Source organism: Amphiprion ocellaris, chromosome 4 (assembly GCF_022539595.1).
Source record: "Amphiprion ocellaris isolate individual 3 ecotype Okinawa chromosome 4, ASM2253959v1, whole genome shotgun sequence".
NCBI classification, from domain to species: Eukaryota; Metazoa; Chordata; class Actinopteri; family Pomacentridae; genus Amphiprion; species Amphiprion ocellaris.
Window position 1 is genome coordinate 6,033,463 of NC_072769.1, and position 28,000 is coordinate 6,061,462.

At 38.9% G+C, this 28,000-nt stretch overlaps 1 protein-coding gene across 2 annotated transcripts; it reads right to left on the bottom strand.

Annotated features, from left to right (window-relative positions):
* Positions 1 to 14: 14 nt before the first annotated feature.
* Positions 15 to 27,941, bottom strand: LOC111581960 (armadillo-like helical domain-containing protein 3). Of its 2 annotated transcripts, XM_023290387.3 has the most exons (26): positions 27,800 to 27,940; positions 26,422 to 26,531; positions 26,272 to 26,328; positions 25,574 to 25,720; positions 24,361 to 24,468; positions 24,149 to 24,241; positions 23,969 to 24,043; positions 23,776 to 23,862; positions 22,624 to 22,680; positions 22,449 to 22,492; positions 21,845 to 21,905; positions 21,704 to 21,750; positions 20,385 to 20,460; positions 19,693 to 19,786; positions 17,766 to 17,867; positions 17,482 to 17,540; positions 17,336 to 17,401; positions 16,513 to 16,582; positions 16,102 to 16,162; positions 15,916 to 16,004; positions 14,569 to 14,651; positions 14,098 to 14,224; positions 12,673 to 12,748; positions 9,117 to 9,195; positions 2,513 to 2,629; positions 15 to 1,210 (listed from the first exon to the last, which is right to left on the bottom strand). In XM_023290387.3, the coding sequence occupies exons 2-26, from the start codon at positions 26,521 to 26,523 to the stop codon at positions 1,118 to 1,120; spliced, it is 2,070 nt and encodes a 689-aa protein (XP_023146155.2). In that variant the 5' UTR covers positions 26,524 to 26,531; positions 27,800 to 27,940; the 3' UTR covers positions 15 to 1,117. The 2 variants fall into 2 exon arrangements, with proteins under 2 accessions (XP_023146155.2, XP_054865753.1); XM_055009778.1 differs by lacking the exon at positions 16,102 to 16,162 and having other exon boundaries at positions 15,916 to 16,029; positions 27,800 to 27,941.
* Between the last annotated feature and the right edge of the window lie 59 nt (positions 27,942 to 28,000).

The following is a 28,000-nucleotide window of genomic DNA, read 5'->3' on the forward strand; positions in this document are numbered from 1 at the left end:
GAGAGGAAGCACTGTAAGAGTAGGAAACCAAGCTTTATTTAAAAAAGAAACATAAATATACCTACAGGAGTTAAAGATGAATGAAAGAAGACTCACTTCACTTCAAGAAATTGCATAATTCAGATTTGCTTTCAGTCCAAAAAATAACCAGTTCAAATGTTCTGAATGAGAAAAAGCAATGATGAGTTCAAAAGGTTGTATGCATGGATTGTTTTTTCACTAAACTGACTTTACATGTGCCAAAGACACACCAGCAATGATGACTTTTACATGACTCAACGTTTAACCACCACACAGTTTTCCTTCTAAAACTATCAGCTCACTTCAGTACATTCAGATTAGTTTGTTAAAATGACAGAGAAAGGATTTGTGCGACGTACAGTAGTGGCTGTTAGTACTGGCTCTCCAAAAACAACAATAAAAAGGTTTTCATCACTTCAAAGCTTCCTTGACTTGATTACTTAAACTGCTCTACCCCTTAGCAAACATGGAAATACAAAATACTTTTAGATTTGTTTTGAACATGTAGAGAAGTAATTTAACATTCACGCGACAAGCACTCAGCCGCAAAGAAAGAGTTAATGCTGTAATTCAAGAGGTTCACCAAACTCAGAGATGCTCAGCGTCACTGATACCATTGTTGTTAGGAAGGAGAAGCCTAAATCTTCTGCAATCATTAGTAGAGAGAAAAACCATATACTGTGATTAGTTGGACACCAGGAGGGTGAAATGGTTCACCTTGAATCAAAACTTTCATGTGTCAGTTAACAGTCCAGCCAATACTGCTGATTGCACACGAGGAATAGGTGCAATATGGGCACTTTCTTAAATTATCACACACACCAACGACCTCAAAGGATCAAAGTCTGGAGAGGTTTAAGGTATTTTTCCTTCATGTGCATCCAGCCTTTCAGTGCGTCTCTGTGGGAGAACCTTCCATCGTTCAGTTCACAGGAGACATGAAGAGTGGAGGGAATGAAGGGATCAAGATGATTTGTGGCAAGAACAATCGCGGATTGTACTGGTTGGTGTTTGAAAGTATGAGTACATGTCCACATGCACAAAATGAACTGTGTATGTCCATCTGAAGGGAGGCGGAGGCTGGTGTGGGTACGTCTCAGGAGATGGTGGAGAACTCTTTGAGCAGGACGTCCTGACTCAGCGTGTTCAGAGAGACATTCTTCCTCACATTCAGACTGATGGAGCGAACCTGGAGACACACAGATTTATTACTAGGCCGTGTGTTGATGTAAAAACATGCACTGAGAGATTAAATCCCATTCCCCATTCCTCACTGCACTGGGTTTACCGCATTAAAAACAGCGTCAAATCAATTTATGATTTGATGCTTCATTTAATTTATGTGTAGCTGAAGATGAATATAAAATCCTCTGACAGCAATTCTGCTGACTCTGCCACCTCTAAACAGAAACACATTTGCTAGAATTTGCAGGAGACTTGCAAGAAAATACAATTCCTTCCAGCAATTTTGTCAAGTTGAACTGTAAAACATTTTTCCTGCTAATTCGATTGACATGAGCTGTTCAGAGGCAGCTTACCAAAGCTGATCAACTGATTAAAGTAGATGGGAATATATTTGTATGTCAAACAGGTGACTAAAAAACATGACAAACAATTTGTGTGGATGTGCTGTAACATGTTGTTTTACATTTACAAGGAAACTAACCAAAATCGGCTGTTTTAACCTCTTGATGCTGCGTATCAGTTTGTTTTAGTAAAGATGTTACTATTAATTTTAAGCTCCTCAATGGCCTCTTTTACAGTTATGTTCCCAACCATTTAGTACCACATGCTCCAGTATGCACTTTAAGCATCTCTGTCTTTTGTCTGTTCCACGGGTTCGACTGAAAACTAAACTAGACAGGGTGTTTGTAGTCAGGACACCGAGACTCCAGAAAAATCTGCATGAGAAAATCAAGGCAGCAAAATAAGTAATTTCTTTTAAGTTGCTTTTACATACTTTTCTAAGTTTATTTGAGTCCTTTAAACAATTTTCCAATTAGCCCTATAACGTTTTTTTCACTCTATATGCCCTGTTATGTTTTCATTCACTGGTGAGGTGTGCAAGGACATAAAACTGGGTTTTAAGAAAATGATTTAAGTTAACAATTTATACTCTCCCTTTTCAGATTAAAGTTTTGGTTATACTCACTTTCAGGTGCTCACGAGAGGCTGTGGACACCGCAAATGCTTATTTGTTCTTCTTATTATACTACTTTCTGGTACACTTTGAGGATGACACATTCATGAACATTAGATCAGTCGCTATGTACTGCAGTGCATGTGCAGTTGTAGTGCAGTGGCTGCACGTCAGACAGTTAGAGGGTACGTATACGTCCACAAAGAGCCTCTCGTACACGGTCTGATGATGAAATTTACACTACTCGGACTCTAGACCCTCGATTACTAGCAAACATGCAAAGGCTAACACCCTAATAGGCTGACTGAATGTCCCCAACACTCACAACACTCTGCCCTCTCACTGGCTTACCAGCTCCTTGAAGAAAGCAGCCTCTTTGGGTTGTTCCGAGTATCTTTCAAACTGGTCCAGTCCATCCTGAAGTTTGAGGGTCAGTGTGTCATAGTTGGACCGTACCACCTCCAACACCTAAAAGGGGAACAAACAAAGGAAACAAAAGATTAACTGTCGCATAACTACTCAATACAAAGTGAACTCCATAATACAGAGTGGATATTGCATCAGTGAGCAGTCAAATGGTCACAGAGTCAAATATTAATTACCGTAGTGTTTAATAGTTCATTACAATGTCTTCATGAGGGATCATGCAGGATCGTGATACTGTGACATAGTTACTTCAAGCTGTGAACTGCTGATGAACTGTACCAAAGACGTGTTTTGTAATGTTATGAAAGAAGACATATGTGATCTGCAACTCAGTGTGTTTCTGTGCATTTTGTTTGCCATTTGCTTGTTTTGTCTCACAATTGTACACCATTAGTCAGGGCTCTGACAGCTGTGCCCAACCGCTGTTGAATTATTATGCTTTTAGAGCATTTGTTTTCTTGAAATGTCTAATAAAATTGAGGCAGTGCATCTATGTTCTAAACCTGTGATACTTTGACCTGCAGACTTTAAGAATAAGAACATTCATGCATTGAGAGGACTCATTCATTTAAGGTGAAGGTATGAATGCAATCAAGCTACATGTAAAAGAGTATGGTGAGCATTAGTGCATGTGCACTATGGCTAAATGTACACAGGACACAGCTGCCTGATGTAAAGTCCAGTTGAGATAAGAAGGTACCCTGAGATCAGAGGTAATTATGCAGAGATTCTCCACACTTCCACCCCTGCCAGTCCTCCTATCAGCTGTGAAACAGCCCCTCACCACATCACCATTTTCATTATTTTATTAATGCCCCTGAAACACTCCACAGAGCATGAAACATTCACAGCGAGACACACGAGCTGCACTTAGTCATGCTTCCCAGAGAAGCTCTATAAACATGCACACTCCTCTCAAACAAGTCTAGCCTTTATCCACAAAGACAAACAGATGTTGACTTGCATGTAGGTCTTATTGCATGTATGCGCACACACAACACATGCATAATTCTATTAGCTGCGGGAGTAAATCAACTGTACAGCTGAATCTACGTTTTTAAATTTATTAGCAGTTAAGAGCAGGAAAGCATTCTTCTTCCTTTTATTTTCTTCTAATAAATCCACAGCTCTGTTCGGGAAAAAAACTGGTGTGTTTATTTCAACCTCTGATGAAAAATTCATACCCATATCTCTCCCTCCCTCCCTCTCACAGCTCTCCACTTCTTTCCTCTGAAAATGTGGAGGCAGGTTTTAATAGTAACCTTATTATAAAACTGAAAAGATGAAATAGGAAATGGCAAGAATGTGGGAGCTATGACAAACTGTTTAAAGGTAAACCATTAAAATGAATGAAAAGTAAATGGTGAATCAAAGAAAAGCTTTTATCATATGATGTTTTATCAGAGGTGGAGATGATGAGTGTTCAGTTCACTGTTTTGCATCCGCGATTCAGCTGAGTAACTTTCTGCATCACTAAGTAGATATGATTGTGTGCTTGCCGCCGTCATTGTGTGGATTCAAAAGCAGCCTTGTGTACTGGTGTGTGTTAGTGCTGGTATTGCACTGCTGTACTGTACTTTGTATGACGGACACAGAGTACAGCAGTTCATTTCAATGCTGTGTGTTTCTGGAGGCCATCCATCTTCAGGTGTCCCTGCAGAGAGTGAAGAGGCTCCAGGCGAATGGAGTGCAGGTGACTGTTAGTGTGTGTGGAAGGACTACATGTCACAAGACAGGAATGGAAGTTTCTTTCACTTCGTTAAAAAACAAGTACATAGGAATAGAACCAAGCAGGAAAAAAAAAAGGGCCTAGTCTGGAGATGTCAGGGGTTCTTGCTTTCTTTATCTGTATTCTGCCTTTTGATACAGTTTTGAGTCCACAACTGTGGATCAGCTACTAAACGGCTGCTCTGGTTCATCAGTGAGACGCAAAAGGTTGTCTTTTTGCTGGTGGATTCAAGAAGAAAACTTCCACGGTTCTTATTGTCCATGACTATCGTATTTCAATTTCATTTTCACGTGCAATATAACTTTAGTACCTCAGAATCTTTGTCAGTATTACCTCTTACTTTTGACTAGTTTATATTTCTGTTTGTAGGAATGTAACATACTTATATCTTATTGTTTTTTGATAAGATATTGTATTTATTCTCTTGTTATGCAATTTATTTTGAGCAATATCTGACAGACATATTTCTTTTGGGATTAATAAAACTATTTTATCTTATCTACGCCACAAGACAAGTCTCGCCAATGTAATATCTTTTACCCAGATGTAAGGGTTCTTGGATGCCCCAGGTAAAGATTTTTTTTGTTATTTCATTAAGTTGTTTTTTTTTTAACTGTATTTACAATGCATGGAGTTTGGCAGATCGATGGATAAGCAAGGAACAGGAGAGAAGCACTGCAAAGGAAAAATTGGTTGCAATAAAGAAACACGATGTGAGCAATTAATGAAACTTTCAGCACGATTTTGGCTTCCCACAATTAAATGCACATGGTCAATACTGAAGTTTAAAATGTGTGGAGTGCAGTCACTCAGTCATTTTGTCTGATATTGTCCAGCCCGACTAATCATGCATCTTTACTTTTGTGCCTATTTGTTTTGCACTATTTTATCGAGACTGAGGGAAGCTGTGATTTGTTTAGCTGAGAATTTTTTCCTCTTATCACTCCACCAAAGAAGACGGCGGAGTTATGTGACGATCGGCATACGTTTGTCCTTCTGTCAATCTGTCTGTCTGTCTGTGTGCAACATTACTCAAAAACAGATTAACGGATTTGGATGAAATTTTCAGGGAAGGTCAGAAATGACATAAGGACCAAGTGATGAGATTTTGGCAATGATGCGGCTTACAGTCCGGATCCACGGATTTGTTAAAGATTTCTGTATCATTAGCGGCACGGCATCACTGTAACTATGACAACAAGTGAACACTATGTCAGCTGCCTGCTGACGATCACATGACTGCAATCCTACTAGAAATCTAACACTGCGGACTTATCCTTTGGAAATCATACAGTGACTGAGCAGCCTTGGAGTACTGGCACTCCAATTCGATTCCACTACCAACCGTAAACGAGGCCCCGCCCCCTGTAGTGATGTCATCACAGACTCACCCACTCATAAACGTAACAGGATGCTCTGAACTTTTCCTACACAACTGATCCCTCCTCTGTCCTCTCCTTGGTGGCTGACTGGACAGCTGATGGAGACTGATGCCTTGCCCAATGATGGAAATCTTCCTTCTTAGTTGCAATGCTACGAATAAAGAAAAGCGTAGCTTTTCTTGTTTACAATGTGACCAACATTTCTATAAAGCCTTAGCGTTTCAACTATACTGCATTTTGTCATTCATATCCATAAAAATGATTGCTGGTATGGGCTCCCTAATAATCACAACTGCATAGAAAAACCAATAAATATTTTCCCAAATCAAAATTACTATTGTCTGAAAGTAAGCTACTCACATTAGAGATCATGTTTTTGCTCTCAATTCAAGTCACTGAGTGCATTGAATATTTACTGAGGAGAGCCTCGCACACACAATGAGCTTACAGCATTCAAAACAATAACGGATGTTTATTAATCGCTTTCTATAATATTGTGCAGAGTATCCAACAGTGTTCAGTATAACCTCTGTGCAGAGAGAAGCGTCAGTTGGTGTCAGAAGGTTTGGACAGGACTTGGCCTCTTCAGTCTTTCACTGCAGCATGCTGTCAGTGTGAGCTTGTGCTGATGCTGCTCTGTGGTTTATTCACTCACAATGGTCAGTGTTTAACAACAGTATGTTTTAGACAGCGGGCACATTTGGGTTGTGATATGTTGTGGTATGGGGGTTTAAATCAATATCTCTACTACTAGGGTATCTTTCTGCAGCTGTATACTAAACATGTCAAAGTTTAACAAAAGTTCAATGCAATGAACAGTTCTGCATAGTTCGTCAGACAAAACGCATCGCACTAACCACAATAACTGATTTCATAAATGTTGGAGAAGTTACTACAATGCATAACAATCCACTACAGTCATGTTATTACCATATACAGTACACAGAGCAACAAAAGCGAGTACACTCCTGTGCAATCACTTGAGCGTCAAATGATTCAGAATTGCATCACCTCTGCACTATTTCTAAGATTACAAGTAGATAATTTTTTTTCACTACGAACAATCACAAACAAATGCGTCAAAAAAACTATTTTGAAATTTCATGCTCCAAAGTAGAAACTCAATGGAATAAAATGTAATAGACTTGTGGTTACTGAAATTAAATTTAGTCCACCAGTGACATGGCATGGATTCCGTTGCAAAATGACATGTTAACACCAGAACTTTGGCTCTCTAACTTGTCTCTATCTGCATGTCTAAATCATGGCATCACATAGAAAATAATTGCCAAGAGGAACTGAAGCATCTGACTGTGAGTACTCACGAAGATGGAAAAGGACAAAGAAAGATCTCACCAAAAATATGTGAAAATACCTACAGCAGAAATCAGGAAGTACAGAATGAAGTATAGTGCCATTAATTAGTGCTATAGTGGTCGTCCTCCTAGAGTGACAACACTGACAGTGTGGTAATTGCATAATCTAGCTCTAAAAAAAACGGATGGACAAGTGCTTCAAGGTGGCACCGGGGTTATCAATGGAAATCAGAGTTCCTGTGACAGCTCAGACAGTGTGAAGGACTGTGCATAACGTTAACCTCTATGGACGGTGTCCAAGAAAAACGAGCCCTTGGTTGCTCTTCAACACAAAACTGCTAGAGTAAACTTTGCTAAAGAACATTAAAAAAGCCTAAATAATACTAGAAGCACACTATTTAGAAAGAGATAATGTAGCTGAGGTCCAACATGTTTGCCGTGAGCCTGGCCTGGACTACCACAGTGAGTGCATAGTCCTGACAGTGAAGTACAGAGGAGGAGTGTGATATATGGAGCTGCATCAGAGCCAAAGGTGCTGGGGAGATGACATTTACAGATGGCACTACGAATTCCTGTGGATACACCAAAAAAATACGCTGACAAGATGACTTCCAGTCTCCATAAGCGTGGCAGAAAGGAATATTCCAGCATGATTATGATCAAAAGCACATTGCCAGAACAGAAACACAAAAACTATGATGTAGCCAAGTATGTCACCTGACTTGAACCCAATAGAATAGCATTGGCTTATTTTATATAAATATTTTACTACATATAAAGCAGCACAACTCCTTCAGGAAAGAGCAGCCGGAAAAAAGCTTTCTCTGAACAATGTCAGAATACATGCCAAAACAAATAGTGCAAGATTGCTGAGGAGAATTGATTCTGCAGTCAATAATAAAGGTGGACGTACAAAGGATTTGAAAAATTAGATTTTAATATCTAATGATATGCACTAACTTGCACTGAGTTCTTCCTGAGGGGCCTGTATTCTTAATTTAGTGAATCTAAACTGTTTGGCATTTACACGATACTGCACAGGGCTGTGCTCACTTCTGTTAGTTTGCTGAAAGCATTTCGAAGCAGTTTTCAGTACAGTTGCGCAACCTTGGCATTATCACTACATTTTCGGACAATTATCAGTTTATAGCAGCTTGAAGGACGCAGCTGGAAAGAATCAATTCTCAAAAAGTTAATTTATCTAATTACAAGGATGTTAATGCTGCATGTACAAAATGATATAAAAGCACTGGCAGTTCATTGACACCAAAGTTAACTTCTGCTGTTCTTCTCTGTTGTGAATAAATCTAGCAGATAAAAGCATAGAGGTATTTGGGGAGTATAATGACTAAATCCATCACTCTCTTACCAGCTTCTGAAAAACAGGGTTTTCCCATCCTCACAGATTTGACATAAATGATACAGTCGTAAATGGAGCTCATATCAGTTCAGCCTCCCATGAGTCCAGCCTCACTTTTTCCCTATAATGATGAAGAAATGACTCCGTTTCAAAAGTTGTCTGCTTTTTTTATGACTCAGTTCAGACTCTGTTTATGTGCTTTCACACCAGTTTGACTGTCATTAATTCTCCAAAAGAAGCTGCAGACAGCAGATAAACTGCAGAATTTACTGTAGTTTAAATATATACACAAATATCTAAAATGAGAGCAAGTCAAGCTTACCTTTTGGAGTAATGTCTCCCTCAAAAGTACAGTAAGAAGTTTAAGAGAAATGTATAAATGTTGCTGGCATTTCAGGGTCCCCAAAATGTGGGTAACTATATAGCTTATATTTTTTATGAACAGGGTCATCCCAGCAGCTATGAATTTTTGTGACAACGAACATCTGCGTAACTCATTTTTCCTACTTAGCTGTAACTACTTCTTGATGAATAGGCATTCTTTCAAAATAAAATAAAGCAAACCGCTTCTCCAACACTGCAGAGTTTTCCACTGTTTCCTAAAAAATTAAAACGATTTACTTTTGAAATGACAAAAGTGGTGTTTCAGTTCAGCCCAAATGGCCTCATGATGTTGCTGAAGTTTGCTTTTATTTACACGCAACTTTTAGTCGGAGTGCAAAAAGAGGTGAAGGGTGTTTACCTGCTCTTCTGACAGCTGGGAGATGTGGTTCACAGCAGCGTACGACTCAATCTTGGGGTTGAAGTGGTTGATAATGGCCCTGAAAGACAAAAACACAAGCACTTCTGAAATGACACAGAGGATATTTTTCTCAGATTCCAAGTGTACATTTCTAGTGTGCGTGCACCTGAGCAATACAGATGTGATGGTAACACATCTGACTCCAAAACTATCAGCAGTCAATTACTGTTGTAACAGTCTTGGTTTTCCGAAGACATGCTACAGGATTTTCGAACTTGGCTGCTGGGTGTTAGTCCCACTCAGCCATACAGTGGGTACGGAAAGTATTCAGACCCCTTTAAATTTTTCACTCTTTGTTTCATTGCAGCCATTTGCTAAAATCAAAAAAGTTCATTTTATTTCTCATTAATGTACACTCAGCGCCCTATCTTGACAGAAAAAAACAGAAATGTAGAAATTTTTGCAAATTTATTAAAAAAGAAAAAATGAAATATCACACAGTCAGAAGTATTCAGACCCTTTGCTCAGTATTGAGTAGAAGCACCCTTTTGAGCTAGTACAGCCATGAGTCTTCTTGGGAATGATGCAACAAGTTTTTCACACATGGATTTGGGGATCCTCTGCCATTCTTCCTTGCAGATCCTCTCCAGTTCTGTCAGGTTGGATGGTGAACGTTGGTGGACAGCCATTTTCAGATCTCTCCAGAGATGCTCAATTGGGTTTAGGTCAGGGCTCTGGCTGGACCAGTCAAGAATGGTCAGAGTTGTTCCGAAGCCACTCCTTTGTTATTTTAGCTGTGTGCTTAGGGTCATTGTCTTGTTGGAAGGTGAACCTTCGGCCCAGTCTGAGGTCCAGAGCACTCTGGAAGAGGTTTTCTTCCAGGATATCTCTGTACTTGACCGCATTCATCTTTCCTTCAATTGCAACCAGTCGTCCTGTCCCTGCAGCTGAAAAACACCCCCATAGCATGATGCTGCCACCACCATGTTTCACTGTTGGGATGGTATTGGGCAGGTGATGAGCAGTGCCTGGTTTTCTCCACACATACCGCTTAGAATTAATGCCAAAAAGTTCAATCTTGGTCTCATCAGACCAGAGAATCTTATTTCTCATAGTCTGGGAGTCCTTCATGTGTTTTTTGGCAAACTCTATGTGGGCTTTCATATGTCTTGCACTGAGGAGAGGCTTCCGTCGGGCCACTCTGCCATAAAGGCCCGACTGGTGGAGGGCTGCAGTGATAGTTGACTTTGTGGAACTTTCTCCCATCTCCCTGCTGCATCTCTGGAGCTCAGCCACGGTGATCTTTGGGTTCCTCTTTACCTCTCTCACCAAGGCTCTTCTCCCACGATTGCTCAGTTTGGCTGCACGGCCAGATCTAGGAAGAGTTCTGGTCGTCCCAAACTTCTTCCATTTAAGGATTATGGAGGCCACTGTGCTCTTAGGAACCTTGAGTGCTGCAGAAATTCTTTTGTAACCTTGGCCAGATCTGTGCCTTGCCACAATTCTGTCTCTGAGCTCCTTGGGCAGTTCCTTCGACCTCATGATTCTCATTTGCTCTGACATGCACTGTGAGCTGTAAGGTCTTATATAGACAGGTGTGTGCCTTTCCTAATCAAGTCCAATCAGTTTAATTAAACACAGCTGGACTCCAATGAAGAAGTAGAACCATCTCAAGGAGGATCAGAAGAAATGGACCGCAGGTGAGTTAAATATGAGTGTCACAGTAAAGGGTCTGAATACTTATGACCGTGTGATATTTCAGTTTTTCTTTTTTAATAAATTTGCAAAAATTTCTACATTTCTGTTTTTTTCTGTCAAGATAGGGTGCTGAGTGTACATTGATGAGAAATAAAATTAACTTTTTTGATTTTAGCAAATGGCTGCAATGAAACAAAGTGAAAAATTTAAAGGGGTCTGAATACTTTCCATACCCACTGTAAGTGCATCAGCAAGGTCCAGTATAAGCATGTTAGGTGACTTGGTTTTTATACGCTATATCAGGAGCATATAGAGGTACAAAAGAAAAACATATTCATTGTTCAAGCATTGTTCAACTTTAAGTTGTCATATTTTCCACAAGAAAATGGAGCTACGAAAAGTGGATAAATCTTAAACTAAATTTTTGGTTTTGTCTGTCTGGGGAAAACTAAACTTCAGTCATCCAATGTTAGTCATCCCTGGTATTACAGAGAAGAGAAGATATTTTGGGTCTCTAACTTTCACTAATATTGTCCTGTAACTATCAGACTATATTCTGGTAACTAAAATTATGATTTGATCGACACTGCAGTGCGGTACAAGACATTAATTATAAGCTGCAATCAAACAAATATGTCAAACCCATTCCACTGTCTAACAATAGATGCAGAAAAATATGTAAATGAGAGTTAGATGGCTTTATGAGAATGTGGTCTAAAATATCTTACTGTGCATTCAGCATGAAGAATTTGACTGATTGGAATGAAGGGTACTGGCCCAAGCCAAATAAAACACTGCCAGCCCGTAACTACCAGAAGACAGGAGATTGCATCCATCCTGCCACACAGTTTAATGTGTGCATCACATTGGGCTCATGTCTTGTGAAAACTTATAATTTGACGATATTCAAGGTGTAGAGGTTACAGAGAAAAGTTCTGGACAATACTAGTTACAGACATCCCGTTAACACCAAAACTCATCACTGGTCAATTCCATCTCAGTGCCTCGTTCATATTGTGTGAGCTCACAGGGGAGTTTCACATGTAAATTCAGAGGCAGTCTTTTCCAGCATTAGCATTAATTTTCTAGGAAATAAACTGCTTCATAGCTCAAATATAAGTTGATGTAATAAGCACAGCTGAGAGATTAAATGGCTTATTTTGTACTGGCTTAGAGTGCGTCATCTATCAAACAGATTATGGTGACAAAAATGCAGAGAATTCTCGGTAGTGTCAATTCTGCTGTGATTTACGTGTGGGGAGTCAGTCTATAGAGAGACAAACTGATGGGAGTAAAATGGAACTGGTCCCTTTATTATAGTTCATTACAACACAGCCTCTCTGGGTTCTTTATACTTCTCTGCCTTCATTCATTTATTCATCTATTCTTTCCATTATTGCGCTGTTCATATTCTTACTCCCCACCTTCCTTTCAACCCTGGTGGCTGAGTATTTATACAGCGTGGTGGGTGAATCCTCCTGTTAGAATTGTTGCCCTCAGGGGCTTCCATTCCAGGGTGACCCCTCAGAGGATCATCTCTTCACAGAAGATAGAGGGTTAAAGAGAGATTACAGGGGGAAATGATGGAGAAGAGCATGTGTGTTGGGTTAGAGTGAAGGACATAACAGCTTTAAATCTATCAAATAGAGGGACCCAGGGGATGTAAAAATAATTTTTAAAAAAAAAAAAAAAAAAAAAAAAGGTCATGACGGTGTTTTACAAATTACAGTTCCAAAGGCTTCATTCACTTTATTTCGACCTTTCTCCAACACGTTCTTGTTGCAATTCCCTTCAATCCACTCTTTTTTAATTCTAAAGATACAGCATTAGTGTGTTAAGAGTGTGTGCATGTTATTACCGAACATTGACAAGGGCATGTGTGACTTTACTGGCTGCCTCCTTCCACTGGCCTGTGTTGGTTGAGACTCTCAAAACTGGAGGGGAGAGAATGACAGAAACAGACAGAATTAGATGTACCTATAGAGGCACAGCAGCCAGTAATTATGTGCCTTGGCAAACAAGCTGACAATTATTTTATCCATTAATAATGTGGTGTGTTAAACTGCAGAAAATAGTGAAAAGCCACTGTTACTCAGGCCACAGCATGATAATTTACATGATTTCTGCCAAAAACAACGTAAAGAGAACAGTGACAGTGAATTAAAACATGAGGTTACAGGCTACACAACAAAACCAATAAGCTGAAAGTAACTACACAACTCTGCAGAGCAGAGGGCCATTGCAGATTTTGGATGATAAGTGTCTCTGGTTAGCAACCCCATTCACTGTACATATAGCTATTTGAAACGAAGTAATGGTGCATATATTGATTGTAACTGCTTCAAACAGCCGCTTTGTATGAGAATTTATGGAAACCACTTGAACTTTGCTCCAATTTGGTCCTAAGACCTCAATTCACTGCAATTTGAAAGAACACGTGACTAGACCAGTAAATTACAAAACCATTTACACAGATTTGACAGCACAGGGGCAGCATTCAACAAAATGCAACCAATTACAGAAATGCTGAAAATAGCACAGGAAACAACAGACACATTACCAGCAGGGGCACTAGAAACCAAAGGACATGGCTGGGACACACTTGGAGTCTTCTCCAATACCCACCATATCATATTACATTGTACCTATATCAGTATATATGTATATAGTAGTGTATCAAAAACAAATTCTGAAAAATGCCAGGTTTTGCAGTATACAAGCCAACATGCTTTTCTGGCAATTCAAACCAACAGTCTCCTGCACAGCTGCATCACATATGTCATGGTGTCGTGCACGAGTATAAACAAGCTCGAGTCACTGAGAGCGCACAGACAGATGACAGGTCATTCAGCATAACAGACTAACGAATTTATGAGCAAGATGGTCAGAATTTATGGCGCAATATTGTGACCAAGTAGTATGCCCCAGCTGTATACATACTGTTGCATGCAGTATGTACTTTGCACGGGAAGTTCCAAGACATATAAAAAGGACAAATAAAAAAGTAGGAGGAATGGAGCCATTTTGCTGCAATAATCTGTGGCAAATGAAGCAGTGGTTAAAAAAAAATCTAATGGCAAATTTACAACTTACCTTACTCACAGTTCAGACCACTGACTGATTGACTGTATTTGCAGCTTTTTTTAAAATGCTGCACCTGTCCTATCAATTCAGTAAATCATCTTCGTAACTTGCTTGTATTTTATTTATTCACGTGTTTTCTCAAGTTGCACTACATTGAGCTCTCAGGGTCACCATACTACAACAGTGTTTCCTAACATACCCATGCAGTAGAGGTTGTCGAAGACCTGGTGCATTCGTACGATTTCATAGTACAATTCATCGTAACTGTTGGATGTGGGCAGGAACGTGTCGCCGTATGTTATGAACATGTTGAACAGGTTCACTACCTGGAGAAGGAGACACACATTGGGATGAACTGACCAGTGTGACCCAACAGGAGAAAAACATATCAAAATAGGTATTCTGAAGGGAAATAAAACTTATACTTCATCCGTTTCTGCATACGTGGACTGTTTGGCTGTTTTAATCCCCTGAGACAAGCTAATAGAACAACTCTTGAGTGTGATTCCAAACACTCATACAGCTGGGCGACAAGCACCACTGCTGCTAGAGCATCTGTCTCTCCTGTTACCACAAGATCATACAGTATGTCTTTAGAACTAATTTCATTGTAGATTGTGTTCTGTCAAGCTCCCGTCTCAACATCTGTCACTATGTGTGTGTTTCTCACCAGTAAGGCCAGGTGAAAGATGTTGTGCTTGGCCAGCAGTGTGGTCTCATTTGACAGCAGGAACTTCAGCAGGTTGATGAGAGCTATGTAGAGAGAGACGTGTTTGTATTAATGAAATACTCTGGAGTGTTGATAATCGCCTACCAATAGAGGTATATGGCAGCAGTCTGCTTTCCTCAGTCTGCATCTTTATTAAGGCAGATAATGGAAACACAGGAGGGGGCGAACCTTTCAACACCAAATCATGCCTGTTCACAAGCTTTTACTGAGGAAAATAAAACCCATAAGATGAGCCAAAACGTGCACACACAAAGAAAGCTTTTAACAACTTCCACCACAACTTGGCGCAGCAAAATGTTGAAAGAAGATAAACACAATTGTTGCTTTAATTTGGGTAATTTTTTCTCTCCAGTCTTATTTCATGGTGTGCTATTATCACCACCAGGAGGAGAGGTTGGTGTTATTCAGGGAATTAAGCTGATTATTGGTCTGATTAGAGGAATCTGTATTCTAATGAGACACAGTGCAATGAGGCCATTAGAGGCTGAAATGTTACCCCGTACTGTGTTGACCAGGCTGAAAACAAGGCCACCAGGATGCATTGTGCTTTCTTTAGAGACTCATTAGCCAGTCTCAATGATGCAATACATTTCCAAAACAACGGGCCCAATGACTTCAGGAGGAAATTGGCTTTGTTTAGCAGTAACAAGTAATTTAGTTCTGAGGAGATGTCCACTAAATCTAAAATTCCATAGATGTAAATTATGACCATTTGTGTTAAATCTGACACTAAATTTGGAAAATCAAGTTCTAAGTACGTTCTGTTACTAAACTTCCAAAAAAATATTTATTTAATGTGGTGTATTTGCAAAGTCCTCATAGATCCATCAAAAACTGTTAAAAAACAGCATTATCCCTCAATTTCATACTTTTTAAGTAGGACATGTTTGAAAATGAAATTGCCAACTTAGTAGTAAAATAAAATAACATGATTATATGGAAGACACACAAAAAATAGGGAAATTTGCTACTAAAAAGCATTCATCACCAAGATCTGAGAGGCTGTACTTTGAGCTAAATGGTACTGTCAGCAAGGTAGCATGCAAAGTCAAGGATCAACGTGAAAAAATGCTATCAAACACAGAAGCTGCTGAGATGTAAATTACGGGAGATTTGCAAAGTTTGTTGCAGAACAGTAGGGAGCTTTTGTAGTAACTTGTACTGCGAGGTCCACAAATTACTCACATACATACTTTAAAAATTAAAAATCACTCGCCAGGGAAGTAATATTAACATCAACTCACACCAGGAATAAATAACACTATGGAGAAAGTGAGGTACCTTTACCTGACCAAAGCTCTCTCCAGGTGTAGTGTAATCTGATTCTGCATTTCTTCTGGTAACAGAGAAGTTTGTGGATGATCTGTACGCAACGCCTGCACAGGAAATCACCACATAAACCTGGTTAACACAGGTGAATAGAGGATGAGTCACAATAATGTGTGTGTAAGGTCTAAGTTAATGTGTTCTCACAAGTATAAATCCATGGGGAAATCCTTCATCATATGAGTGACAATAAACTCCACCATCAGATCTACACAAAGGGTTACAGAGGAGAGAAAAAAAATTATTAACCTTTAATTTCAAATATTAAATTGGTCGGAACAACACCTATAATGTGGACAGAGAAATGTAGCAAGAAGAATACAACAGTTTTCTAGTTAGTAAATGTTACTAAACTGTAAAAAAAAAGCAAATGAAGAATAACAGTGTAGATGCAAACAAAAAAAAAATCAATTCTGAATTTATTCACAAATGCTGACCATTGATTTTTGTGATTCTGTTACATAATAACTTTGTGTTGATAAATATGAATCAATGGAACATTACGGCTCAAACTTAATGTCAACCATCACATTTAACAGGTTTAAATATTCTTCATACCTAGAACAGCACACACAAGCGGCCGTGAAGGGATGTTCTTGTCCACTGCTTTTTTCCTGTGCCTCATAGGCTGGAAAAAAAATACAGAATTAAAATACTTATTTCTTAAAAACACACACACCGATAGACACACACACACACACACACATATATATATATATATATATATATATATATATGTGTGTGTGTGTGTATGTGTGTGTATGTGTGTGTGTGTGTACACACACATACTTGCAATAACATGCAGTAACACTAAAATATATATGTTGGCATTTACTGATATGTTGGGAAAATATTGTATACTTGTATTGCTGTCCCTATGACTACACCAACACAAATACATTTTCAGTTTAAAAACAAAAATAATCAAAGGAAGAGCAGCAATGGTGAAAGTAAGAGACTTTCTCTGATTTTCCCTGAAAACCAGAGAACTCCTTGACTGCACAACTCCTGCTAGCATAAACCCCAAGAGAAGTACTGCCTGTAATTTGTTATCCATGTTGAATTAAGTACTGGTAGTCAAGGTTGATGTCTTTGTTTTCTTTGGTAAAACAGTGTGATGAATCCACTAACAAAACTTACTGACAAAGACAAAGCAAATGAGTGTCTGCGTTTTTCCACAACTGTCCATTTCTGCCCATCCAGACTCCAACGCAAACGCAAAATAATATTCTTGGAAATGTCGTCTGCAGCATATTATAGGGGACACTTGGCATAAACGGAGCAGAAAGTGCTAGTGTAAATGTAGCCGAAACAGACTGAAATGTAGCCTCTTAATTAGCTCTTTTCCCCTGCTCACTATGACTCACAAATGTGAACTCACCATTCTGTGGAGATTGACTCTGAAGTTCATATTGTCATCATGAAGAAAGGCATCAGCATACTGGTCCTATCACACAGAAGGGGGTTAAAAACAGAGTTGGAAAATGCGGATGGATGTAAATGTTGCGACACTGTTGTGGCTCCTACCTCGGCTATGCAGGTGAGAATAATCAGGCACAGTCTGGCACTGTTGAGTCGGTGCTCATCTGTAACCATACAACTAACACTTAAAAAGGTAGAAAGACTGCAAAATGTTATAAAATGTGAAAGCAACACAATGACAGAAGAAATTTGCCACTGGTGTCTGGAACAAGTGTCTACTGTAGGAGCACTTCTGGACACAGATGGAGGATAAAATGAACAACAGAATGAAAAACTGTAGGAAGGCAGAGTGACAAAGAAAAGCAGAGGACATGAGGTTTTGTGTTTACCTTTAGTATCCTGCATTACAATGGAGGCATACTTGAGGAAGGTGATGAGAAGGTTGCTGGTCTGCAGGTTGGGATCCAGGGGAAGTTCTGGGTTGTTCATCACTAGACAAAAAATTTACAAATAACACTTTAAATAAACATAATTGCTGTGCTTACAGTGATAAAACTAGTATTGTGTGATTTCTACGAAAAAACAAGACAGAGGAGTCACAATTATTCAAACTCTGCATCCAATATTGAGTCAGATGGTCCTTAGATAGTGACTTCCCAAAGCCCTGAACTAAAGTTTACCATCTAGAAGCAGGAATAACAAGAGCTGTCTTTGTTTGGGCGGATGCAGGGCTCATTCAGGCAATAACAAAATGTGATGTTTTTGTCCCATTACTGTAGCTAATGTATATCGCTGTGTTGTCTAGACAAGCATCTTCACCCCTTTAAAAATTTCTGCTCTCTGAAACATTCAGCCTGTTTCATAGATAAATAATGAGCAGGTCATTTCTATCTCACTCACACAGTTAGAAACATATCACATGAGGGGCTGTACTCTGAAAGGAAATATATATTCCTAACATGTGATTTCAAGCACATATGTGGAACCATTTCTGGTCTGAGTATAGCACCTCATGACATGGCATAGTGCACGTTGCATGTGAAACATTCATCTGTATTTGAAGCTGGAGGTAAATATTTTATATAGAAATGGCTCTTAGGTTTGAAGATAAGGAGGACAAAGGTAGCCAGATAGAAACATGCACCTTTTAACAGTTACAGCATGTGTGCATGCTAAATGGGCTGCCTTGTTTGTGCTAGCAACAACATACGGCTTCCACAAAACTGAAAATGACAGCCATCCACTCACTTCCAAAGAGAGATTAGGAGGTATCTGGTATGGTGTCATCGTCTGATTACTTAGATTCAATGAACTCACATGAGAAGTGTTATTTGCTGTATATGAGTAACTTGCACTGCTGGTGTAGGTGCATTTGTGCATTTGTGCATCTGTAGGAGAATTTGGTCGGCATGTTTTTAAAAATGCATAAAACAGTTCAGATTAAATGGAAGCAACGAGGTGGAGACCCTTAAAGCCAAAAAGCATTGCTCCATTTTCAGCTCCTTCAGGTGCTTTGAGAAGATCAACATTTCCAGAATAGTACGAATCTGTGTCAACCTGAGGTAGTGTAAAATAAACGTAAACAAAAAACCTGCAACTTAAACTCACCTTCCCTGTGAACTTTGGTGTCATCAGAGGTGAGAAAACATAATAACTGATTATTGAATTAAGTACTTAAGGCTATAAGAGGCAGATTCTGTAGCACCACTACACGTTGCTTAAACTACTAGTGCCTAGAGTTAAATGCCATCTAGTGGTGAGGTTACACAACTGAATTCCTTTCCCAAACTTCTCCCTTTCTAAGCCACTTCAACAAAAAGCCACCATTTGGGTTGACTTTTCTGGGCTACTGTAGAAACAAACAACAGCTGGTTAAGTTCCTTGGAGGACTCATTCTACATTAAGGAAAACTCAGTGATCTGTAGACGTTACTATACATGTACACTGACGAAGACGTCACTGTGAATACTACATTCTATTTCTGTTGATAGAGCTCTGTAAATCCTACAGTACATATTGAACCTTTCAAAAAAGACTGTAAATAAATACTCAAGTCAATACATAACATTGATTTCTTAAAAAAAAAACACAAAGAAGGCAGAGTTTCATTGTTAAACCCAGTTTAACCCTGTTGGGATCTGAAATCTCATTTGATCGCTGTTTTCTCATTTCTGTCTTTATCAAAATGTTGTTTCAAACAGTGACATCAAAGCAGTAAGAGGTAGACTTTCTGTCACAAATCAATGAATAATGTCAAGGACACCGTGTATGTTTTCTATCTTTGACTTAATAAAACATGAAAAGTGCACGGCTTACTGTCGAGGGAGGGTGGCGTTGTGCCAAGTGGTGTTGTAGGTGTGGTTGGAGTGGGGGTGGTGGGTGTGACTGGGATGTCGATCTCAGGGTGGCTCTGGTGAATGATCACAAACACATACAAAAGTTATTAATGGTGTACACTGTCCTGTAGCGAAAAAAGTAACAATGTAGCTTAGGAAGTAGATACAACTCGAATGGTAATTCAAATAAGAGACGTTTTGTGAGAAAGAGATGGCCCTGAAGTCCTGAGTTATGGCTGCCATCATAACTTCATTGGACCCATCCTCATCTCATAAGAGTTAGTCATGATAACTCAAACACAGACTAGGAAATTCCTGATAAGGATTTCAAAAAGTGCAAACATAGTGGATTGTATTACTAGAGATTTTTAAAAGTGAAAAAAAAGTAGTAAAAGCAGCACTTACGTACAGGATCTAAAGGTAAACAATGCATGTAACAGTTAGAAAAGAGCGTTTTAACAATTTTCTTCAAGTTTTGTCAATCATTACTGGATGTCAAATCATATCAGTGACACCACGATGAGCAGAACATTATAAAGATTATAAAATGTTGTGTACACAAAACTTACGGAAAAAGTAAGGGAGAAATTACCTTCCACTACACCTATAACAAACTTTTCAAAAACATCCAAAAAATGCAAGCATATGCACATGAAGAGTTATGTTTCTTACTTGTGCTAATACAGTGATGAAGTTGCGGTTAAGGTGCACAGCCTCGTACAGTGCCAGCAGAATCGCCTCATTTGTCCTTGAAGTGACAGAGAAGATGGTTTAAGTACGCACACTAGCTTTTGAAATAAAATCTCCACACCTTCGCATAATGTTGAACTGAGACGCCAGGAAAAAGTGGAAGGGGAATGCGGTGATTCAAGTTTTTACCGCTGGCTTCATGTGTCAGCAGGTCACTTTTTTAATTTTCTGTCATTAACTACCACACAATGTGTGTACAAAGTAATGCATGAAATCTCTTTACATCATTTTTTTATGTTGATAAATGAGTTAATCTAACAATGTGAAACAAAAGTAAGAACTGCTTACAGATAGAAATAATTGGCTGCATTTTTTTATACTGTCAATTTTTTCAGTCATTTATTTTAAAAAAAAAGGACGACAGCAGCAACAATCAGTTCTTGAGTGCAAATGTTAGGAGAGTCTTTTTTCTGTGTCTACGTTGTAACTTTGAAAAGCGTGTATTTATTTTATGCTGCTGACTCAGAGCCATTGTGTGTAAATGTCATCCTCAACACAAGATGAAGTCATGTCTTCAGCCAATCAAAACCGTATTCTCAAAGTTAGTTTTGTTTTTTGAAAAAAATAAGTCGGAATTTACGGTAAAGCGGCTGAACTGAAGCCACTCTGAGTAGAAGTATACGACAGCCAGTTAGGAGTTTCCCCAAACAGCATGTAAAGGCCTCTGACAGCATGAAGAAAAAGATTCTTATGATCTTATGTGACAAAAATCCCATTTTTTGTATACAACTCTAACCATCAAATAACTGGTCAGAATTTAGTGAAAGATGAATGCAGCCAATTACATGCAAGTCCTTCAAGGAAACCTGATCCAGAGTGACACTGCAGAGACTTGAGCAGCACAGTTAAAGCCCAGATTTAAACCCCACTTTGGTATCAGGAGTTTTTGAGTGCAGATCGATGGGCAAAAATACTGATTTTATCCATCTAAATTTAAATCTCCAACACAATAAGTTGCAAAAACAGAAGGGGTATGGGGTCTTGATGAATTTACTGGATTAAATGCTAAAACAATGCTAGCAGATGTCTGAAATTTTACCAGGAAAATCACGTGTTACTGATTCAACAAAGTTCTGACAGATGAATTCAAAGATACTTAATACTTGATGAAATGTGCTGTGATAAGGCAGGTATTTTTTGAGCTATACTCCATAATCTCATACTGTTTTGGTATACTACCGCCACATATGTCCATTTAAAGTTTAAAAGGGAGCTGTAAGCTGAATTGACTTTGAACTTACTGCACAGAGAGCTTCTCATCAACATCTGCAATAAACATGCTTCCAACCTGTGAACAGGAGAAAAATCTATCAGCAAACTATAATCATGACGAAACAATTTCTACTACTGCAAAAAAATATGAAATCATCACAGGATCTTACCATACTAGTGAGGGTAGAAAAGAATCCACCCTGGTTCTCCTCCTCTTTGTCTTTGTATTGCCTTAAAGATACAACAATAAGCAGAGATAAAGGTGAGACGGACAGAAAGCAGGAGGCAATGAGAAAGTGGAGAGAACGACAAATACATTTAAGACAGGTAAAACACACACAGCAAAAGCAGACATGTTTTCACTCAAACACAGCACTTGTAACCTAACACACGTTTACCTAACATCGCTTCCCTCTTCCTGCAATTTATTATCTACGGAGCACTCCGTTTGTGCACAGAAACAATGGAGCATATAGAGCCATCATCAATCACTTTGATGTGTTCGTCTATGTACGTAGACAGACAAGACCTCCTTCACAAACAGCATTTTAATTTCAAACCTTGCCTCATCCAAAAAACATTACAGACCACCGAAAAAAAAAACTGTCAGATATAAATACCTGAAAGTATAAAGGGCCTCTTTGTTTAGGGGAATAGAAATAGAACATTTGCGGGAGACATCAAACTAAATTGATGATGCCAGCAGCCCCAGCACACCAAGCACTGCATCATTAAAAACACTTTTTTTGACACATGGAAATTTAAAGATCTCACCTGTTATATTCTGTCAGAGCTTGGTGGACAACCATACCCATTCCCTGGGAGAAAACAACATGCAGTGTTTCAAGAAAAACCTGTGATAATCTGTTTGATGTGAAGACCGCCTACATAAGACGGGCTACTCATTATTCTACAGCTAAGAAGATACAGCAAGCAACAACATACTTACATCGAGTGTTGGCTCATCATCCACAATGGAGAGTTTCACAATGTATGGATTCACAGACTAAAAACAGAAAGTCAGTGAAACAAGAGGACACACACATATCAAAGTTAATACTTCATTAGCAGCTAAAAGACAATTCCTTGCTTGTATCTGCATATCTCAGTATATACAGTCACTTCAGATCGCAACTGTTCAGGCGAAAGGGCCTCTTGCAGAAAAAATTCAGTAATACAACTAAAAATACACCATCCTTTTTGTTCATAAATGGAAAGTTATCCTGCAGGATAAACACAAGGACATTACATTTGTGTCAAGCAGTCCTGTTGATACACAAAATAACCCAAGCCAAAGTTTTTATGAACATCCATTGAAAAACAGAAATGTCCACATGTTGATTCAGCTGATGAAACCTCCCTGATGATGTTATCTTGGATGTGCTTTATTTTCCCCTTTTCTGGCAGCAATTTGACTCACTGAAGATTAGCAACATTACCTTTGTGGAAACAGTGTTATCAAAACAGGCAAATTCAGTTTTTAAGATGTGTCCTTATAGTGTACCTTTTGAGGAGCATTTCATCAAAAAAAAAAAAAAAACTCCCACACTGAGGAGCTTTGTTTCTATGACAACAATATCTTAGCAATAAATCACCATTCTAACCGTGGTCATAAGATTTGATAAGATATGATTGGTTGGGAGCGACAATTACAACATCAGGCCCATTCTGAAAAGTTCAGATTCTCAACTAGAAGATGCGGAGCACTCTGAAAATACGCTCTCCTCTTTGGAAACAACTGAAAAAAGAAGCTGACACAATGCTGTATGGACACTCAGCTTTACTCACACGTATTACTCCTTTGCCTTCGATGTGGTGTAACAGACGACACACCAGTACTGTAAGCTATTGTAACACGAATTTCAGGAACTGCTACTCCAGACGCAACAACAGCACATGTATCAGTTTCTGAGTCATGGCAAAAAAGAAAAACAGAGGAAAGGAGGGCTAAGGATTGTTTTTGGAAATTAATGTCTAATCAATGACTCTTAAGCAGGTTTTATACCAGAGTATATTTTTGAGTCCTTGCTCTTCAAAAGACTTCATAAGAAGAGAAACCAAAAGCAGTCACCAGTCAGCTTGTGTACAGTGTAATACACACCTCATATTTTCTATAGTTGACTAGAAGGGCCAGAAGCACCACAGCATCATAACCATGCTGCCCTCTGCTGGATACATCTGACAGAATCTGAGCAGTGGAGAAAGGAAGAGAAGGTTTTACCAAAATGGGTGGAGAGAGAGATTTAAAATACAACCAAAATTCCAGAGTTACACTCTCTAGGCTAAACACTTACCTGCAGAATAGCTTCAAAGATGCTGTTGATCATCACATATTCCAGTATAGTGTTTTGGCTAATATTGTCTGTGACCTGTAAATACATTTTTTCACATATGTGACACTGAGCTTTATTTTAACTACACAACAAGCATTCCTTTAAGCGTGCAACATTATATTTCCACATGCTCTGTCTCACCGTAACCAAACATAGCAACAGTTTGAGGCAAAGACTCTTAAGACTCTCTGAGCTGTCTCCACAAAGAAGGCCGTCCAGTCTCTCCATCAGATCCTGTAGGAGACATGGACACAAGAGACAGTGTGAATGAATTATAAACACGGCATCTTTTCCTTTCTCGCTTTAGTATGAAACTATCTCACTCAATTCTTCTCCTTTAGAGTCCCACACACCTTCATCCTTTGCTCAGCCTTGTCAAACCCCATGAGCATGTTGATGATGTCGAAGCCAGACGCTGACTTGTTCTTCTGGTGAACCCCTCGGAAAAGTGCACAGAGGGTCTGGGAAGAAAGACGGGGAGCACAGAGGTTGCTGGACAATAAGGAATACTTCCTGAATCCTACAAGCTAGCAGTAGTATGGTAGTAATGGTGGGCATGGGGATATTAAAATGTTATTGTTACTGTTGCTGCATGAAAGAGTAAAGCAGTTTGTTGTCTTTCCTTGTTATGTAATTCATCATCATACACTGTCCTCCTCTCACCTCCATGCACTTAACATGGTGTACTGTACAGCATAGAGACATTTACAGACATATGTCACAGTCTTGTCTCTGTAGTTTCCGTTGCACATCACCTCTTTTTCTTTTCTGTAATCTCACATTGGCTTTTCATAATTTGTCTCACACTTTTGTCACATATAAACAAAAGGATAAAACAGAAGAAGGGAAGTCAAGATGATCATCAACATACTTAAAATAATCTAATTTATATATTTTTACCTAACCTGTACTTGACCAAGAAGTCCCCTTAAAATTAAAATCTCTTTTTAAAAGGAGACCCGGTCAAGAAAGCGAACCATTATGAAGCTACAAGGTATTATAAAAGCAGGCATGACAAACAATTGACATGGGACTAAAGTACAGCACATAAAAGAACCCAGGCTTCAAGATATATACAGAAAAAAACAACTCAGGAATACCAATTGTACCTTTCAGCTATATATCTTTTGATCAGAGATTTGAACTCTCCCAATGAGACTCAATCATTAAAGCTGTAGTGCATTCTGAAGGTTAATCCAAGACCAGGGTGGAAAATAGGAGATGGCCATTCTACCAAGTTCACAGCAAATGTTGGGCAAATTGTATGGCAGTCATTTAGATAATTGAAAATTATAACAGCTCTTGGTAAGTGATAGGAAATGTTATAAGAAAGAAGGGACTTAATCCAGTACTGCGTTGTAAAAAAAAAAAAAAAGATACTACTGATGTTGTCTCTTTAGGCTTGATTAAGGCCAAGAAATCAGACAAAACACAGAATCAATAAAACAAAGAGCTAAGAGTAGAGGTTTTTAGAGCCTAAAACACTATACTATGCATGTGTGATGATCACATGTACGATGTAACATGCAGCTGAAAATCCAGATGATCATCCTAAGATGTAGTTACCTGCAATGCATTGACCACTTTGATCTGGTGCTCCTCTCCCAGAGCCTGAACGCAGTGATGGAACAAAGAGTTGATGTTGTCTTGGATGCGCTGGACCTCCTCCCCATCTACACTCTCCAACTTTGACTCCAAGTACTCGAGGTTTACCTGAAACAAACGAGGACGGACCAAAGTGGAATAACAGGACAGGAAAAGATCATTTTGAGCTGCAAAATGTAGAAGTATATCAATACGCATAAGACTAGAGTATGATTAAAAGACCAAAGTCATGAAAAGTTCACTTGACAATTTCATCATACCCTCCTGTTAAAAAGGTAGCAGCTTAACCAATTAGAAATGCTGTGAAGCAGAGCAGCTGCACAATCACTGCAAATTATACCACATGACAATTTCCAGGCTTCTATGCGGAGGGTTATCTGAGCAATGTTTGGACTATATCTGATTTATGCAAATCAGTACTTCCTCTTTATCTCCGCTAACTGTGTGACACCTACAACCACAAATAAATGCTGAATGGTTACGTATAAACTACTAATAAATACCATATATCTCTGGTTTATAGCAATTCCATGTTTTCATGCTGCCTTTACAAAGACAGTGTTATTCTTTAAGTCTACCTTTGCTGCAGTTTCTGTGACACCCCCAGAGTGCCATGACAGATTTCCTGTTATGCAGAGCACATGTTAACTTTACTGTACCTTCATAAGAAACAGTTCATCCCAGAAGCGAGGGTTGTTTTTGGCTGGGTCTTCTTTCTGTATCACAGCAGAAACAACGCTGTTAACACTTCAACATAAGTTTACTGGTCTAAACTTGCACCACTGACATTCTTTAAATGTGATACTCACTGCAAAAATCTCATCATACATCAGAACCACCTTCTCTTTCAAGGGTTTTTTAGAGGATGACGTTCTCCTCAGCAGCCCTGCCTTCTTCTCAACCTGAGACATGACTAAGTCTGGGGAGAAAAACACAGTGAGTGAGAAGTACGTATAGAAAGTAAAAACAAGAGGAAAAAAGTTCCAAGATTTCTTTCAATTTGGTAACGCTAATGAAATTCTGTATTGTTCAATGACATCCAAAGAAAACACCAAAACCAAGAAAAGTTGGGCTGCGGTGGTATGCAACTCAATTGTTCACTGCTCCAGAATGGTTTATGTGGCTAGATGAGCCACAGTGTTTAACTTTATCTTAGTGAAGGCATGTTTTAAATTGTTTTACATTATTTTATTATTTATTTATATCTATATATATCCTATAATTTTTGTATTTAATGCGTTTCGTTGGCAAGTTCTTTTATTTTCACCAAACCAGGCGCAGAGCCTTTGGAGGAAAGTGACAGTAAACACAAAGTATGCTTACACTCAATACATCAACTTACTGACAACTACAGTCTCTCTAGCTAATATTTCAGTCTAAAACCTACTGCCGTCAACATGTACACACTTGTCATACCAGTTCTTTTTTCTTCCCTTTTTTTTTTTTTTTTTTACAAAAAGAACAAACTCCCTTTACTGCATTACCAAACTATACAGCCAGTTGACCAAAACAGTTTGTTTTAATGACTACTTTACAAACTTACTCTGCTCAACCGTACATTAAAGCTCAAAACTAACATTAACAACTTCATACTTGGCTGACCAAGTGAAAAATGTAAAAGATATTGTAGTAATTTACACATCAGCAAGGGTTTAAGTTAGGTTAGCAGAGAAACCTATTACAAATAATGAATGTTTGAATAAACTTGGTAGTACGTCTGCATGTGAGCTGTTGTGCCAGGCTAGCTTTAAACAAAAAATCAACTGATAATTGTTTAAATTGATAGACTTTATCATGAGAGGTAGTCTAAATCCAACTGGGTGTAAACTGGAATGGGTTACAAGCTAGTTAGCTAATATTAGCTACCTCACCCATCGCTACCCAACCTGGTTCAAGAAGTAAACGACAAACAGCAACATTGTCATGTTAACCACCAAGCACTGTTGTCCAGTGGACACTCTAAGATCACTTAGTCTACTATCAGTCAGGTCACCAAAACGTTTATCCACCAAAATGTTCAAAAATGTTATTCGCAGCTAAAGCTAACGCTGCCTAGCTAACCTGTCAAACATGGATGCTGGCGTGAACGCTGAAGTAGCGTTAGCCATCTAGCTAATGTCTGTCTGCGATTATTGGCCGCATTACCGTTTTATATAGTTTAATTAAGTGAGTGTCATGTGTTCTTACCTCAATTAAAGTGTTAAAAGTCGAAAGTGTGGCTCATGAATCCTTGTGGTGACAACAGAATCTGCTAGCATACTGAGAGCCGCCTGCTGGCTGCTGCTCTGCAGGGTCTCAGCGCCCGACAGGTTCGGCATGCTTATTTCTCATAGACTGTATATATACAGTCTGTTATTTCCATGATGGTCACTGGGCTTAATTCGGTCT

Coding starts and splice junctions, on each gene's coding strand:
- LOC111581960 (XM_023290387.3), bottom strand. CDS start 26,523: ATGTCTCAGGTTGAGAAGAAGGCAGGGCTGCTGAGGAGAACGTCATCC. Junction 24,469..25,573: donor AAGTGGTCAATGCATTGCAG/GTAACTACATCT, acceptor CTTTCTTCCCAG/ACCCTCTGTGCACTTTTCCG. Junction 20,461..21,703: donor GATGAGAAGCTCTCTGTGCA/GTAAGTTCAAAG, acceptor TGTCACTTCAAG/GACAAATGAGGCGATTCTGC.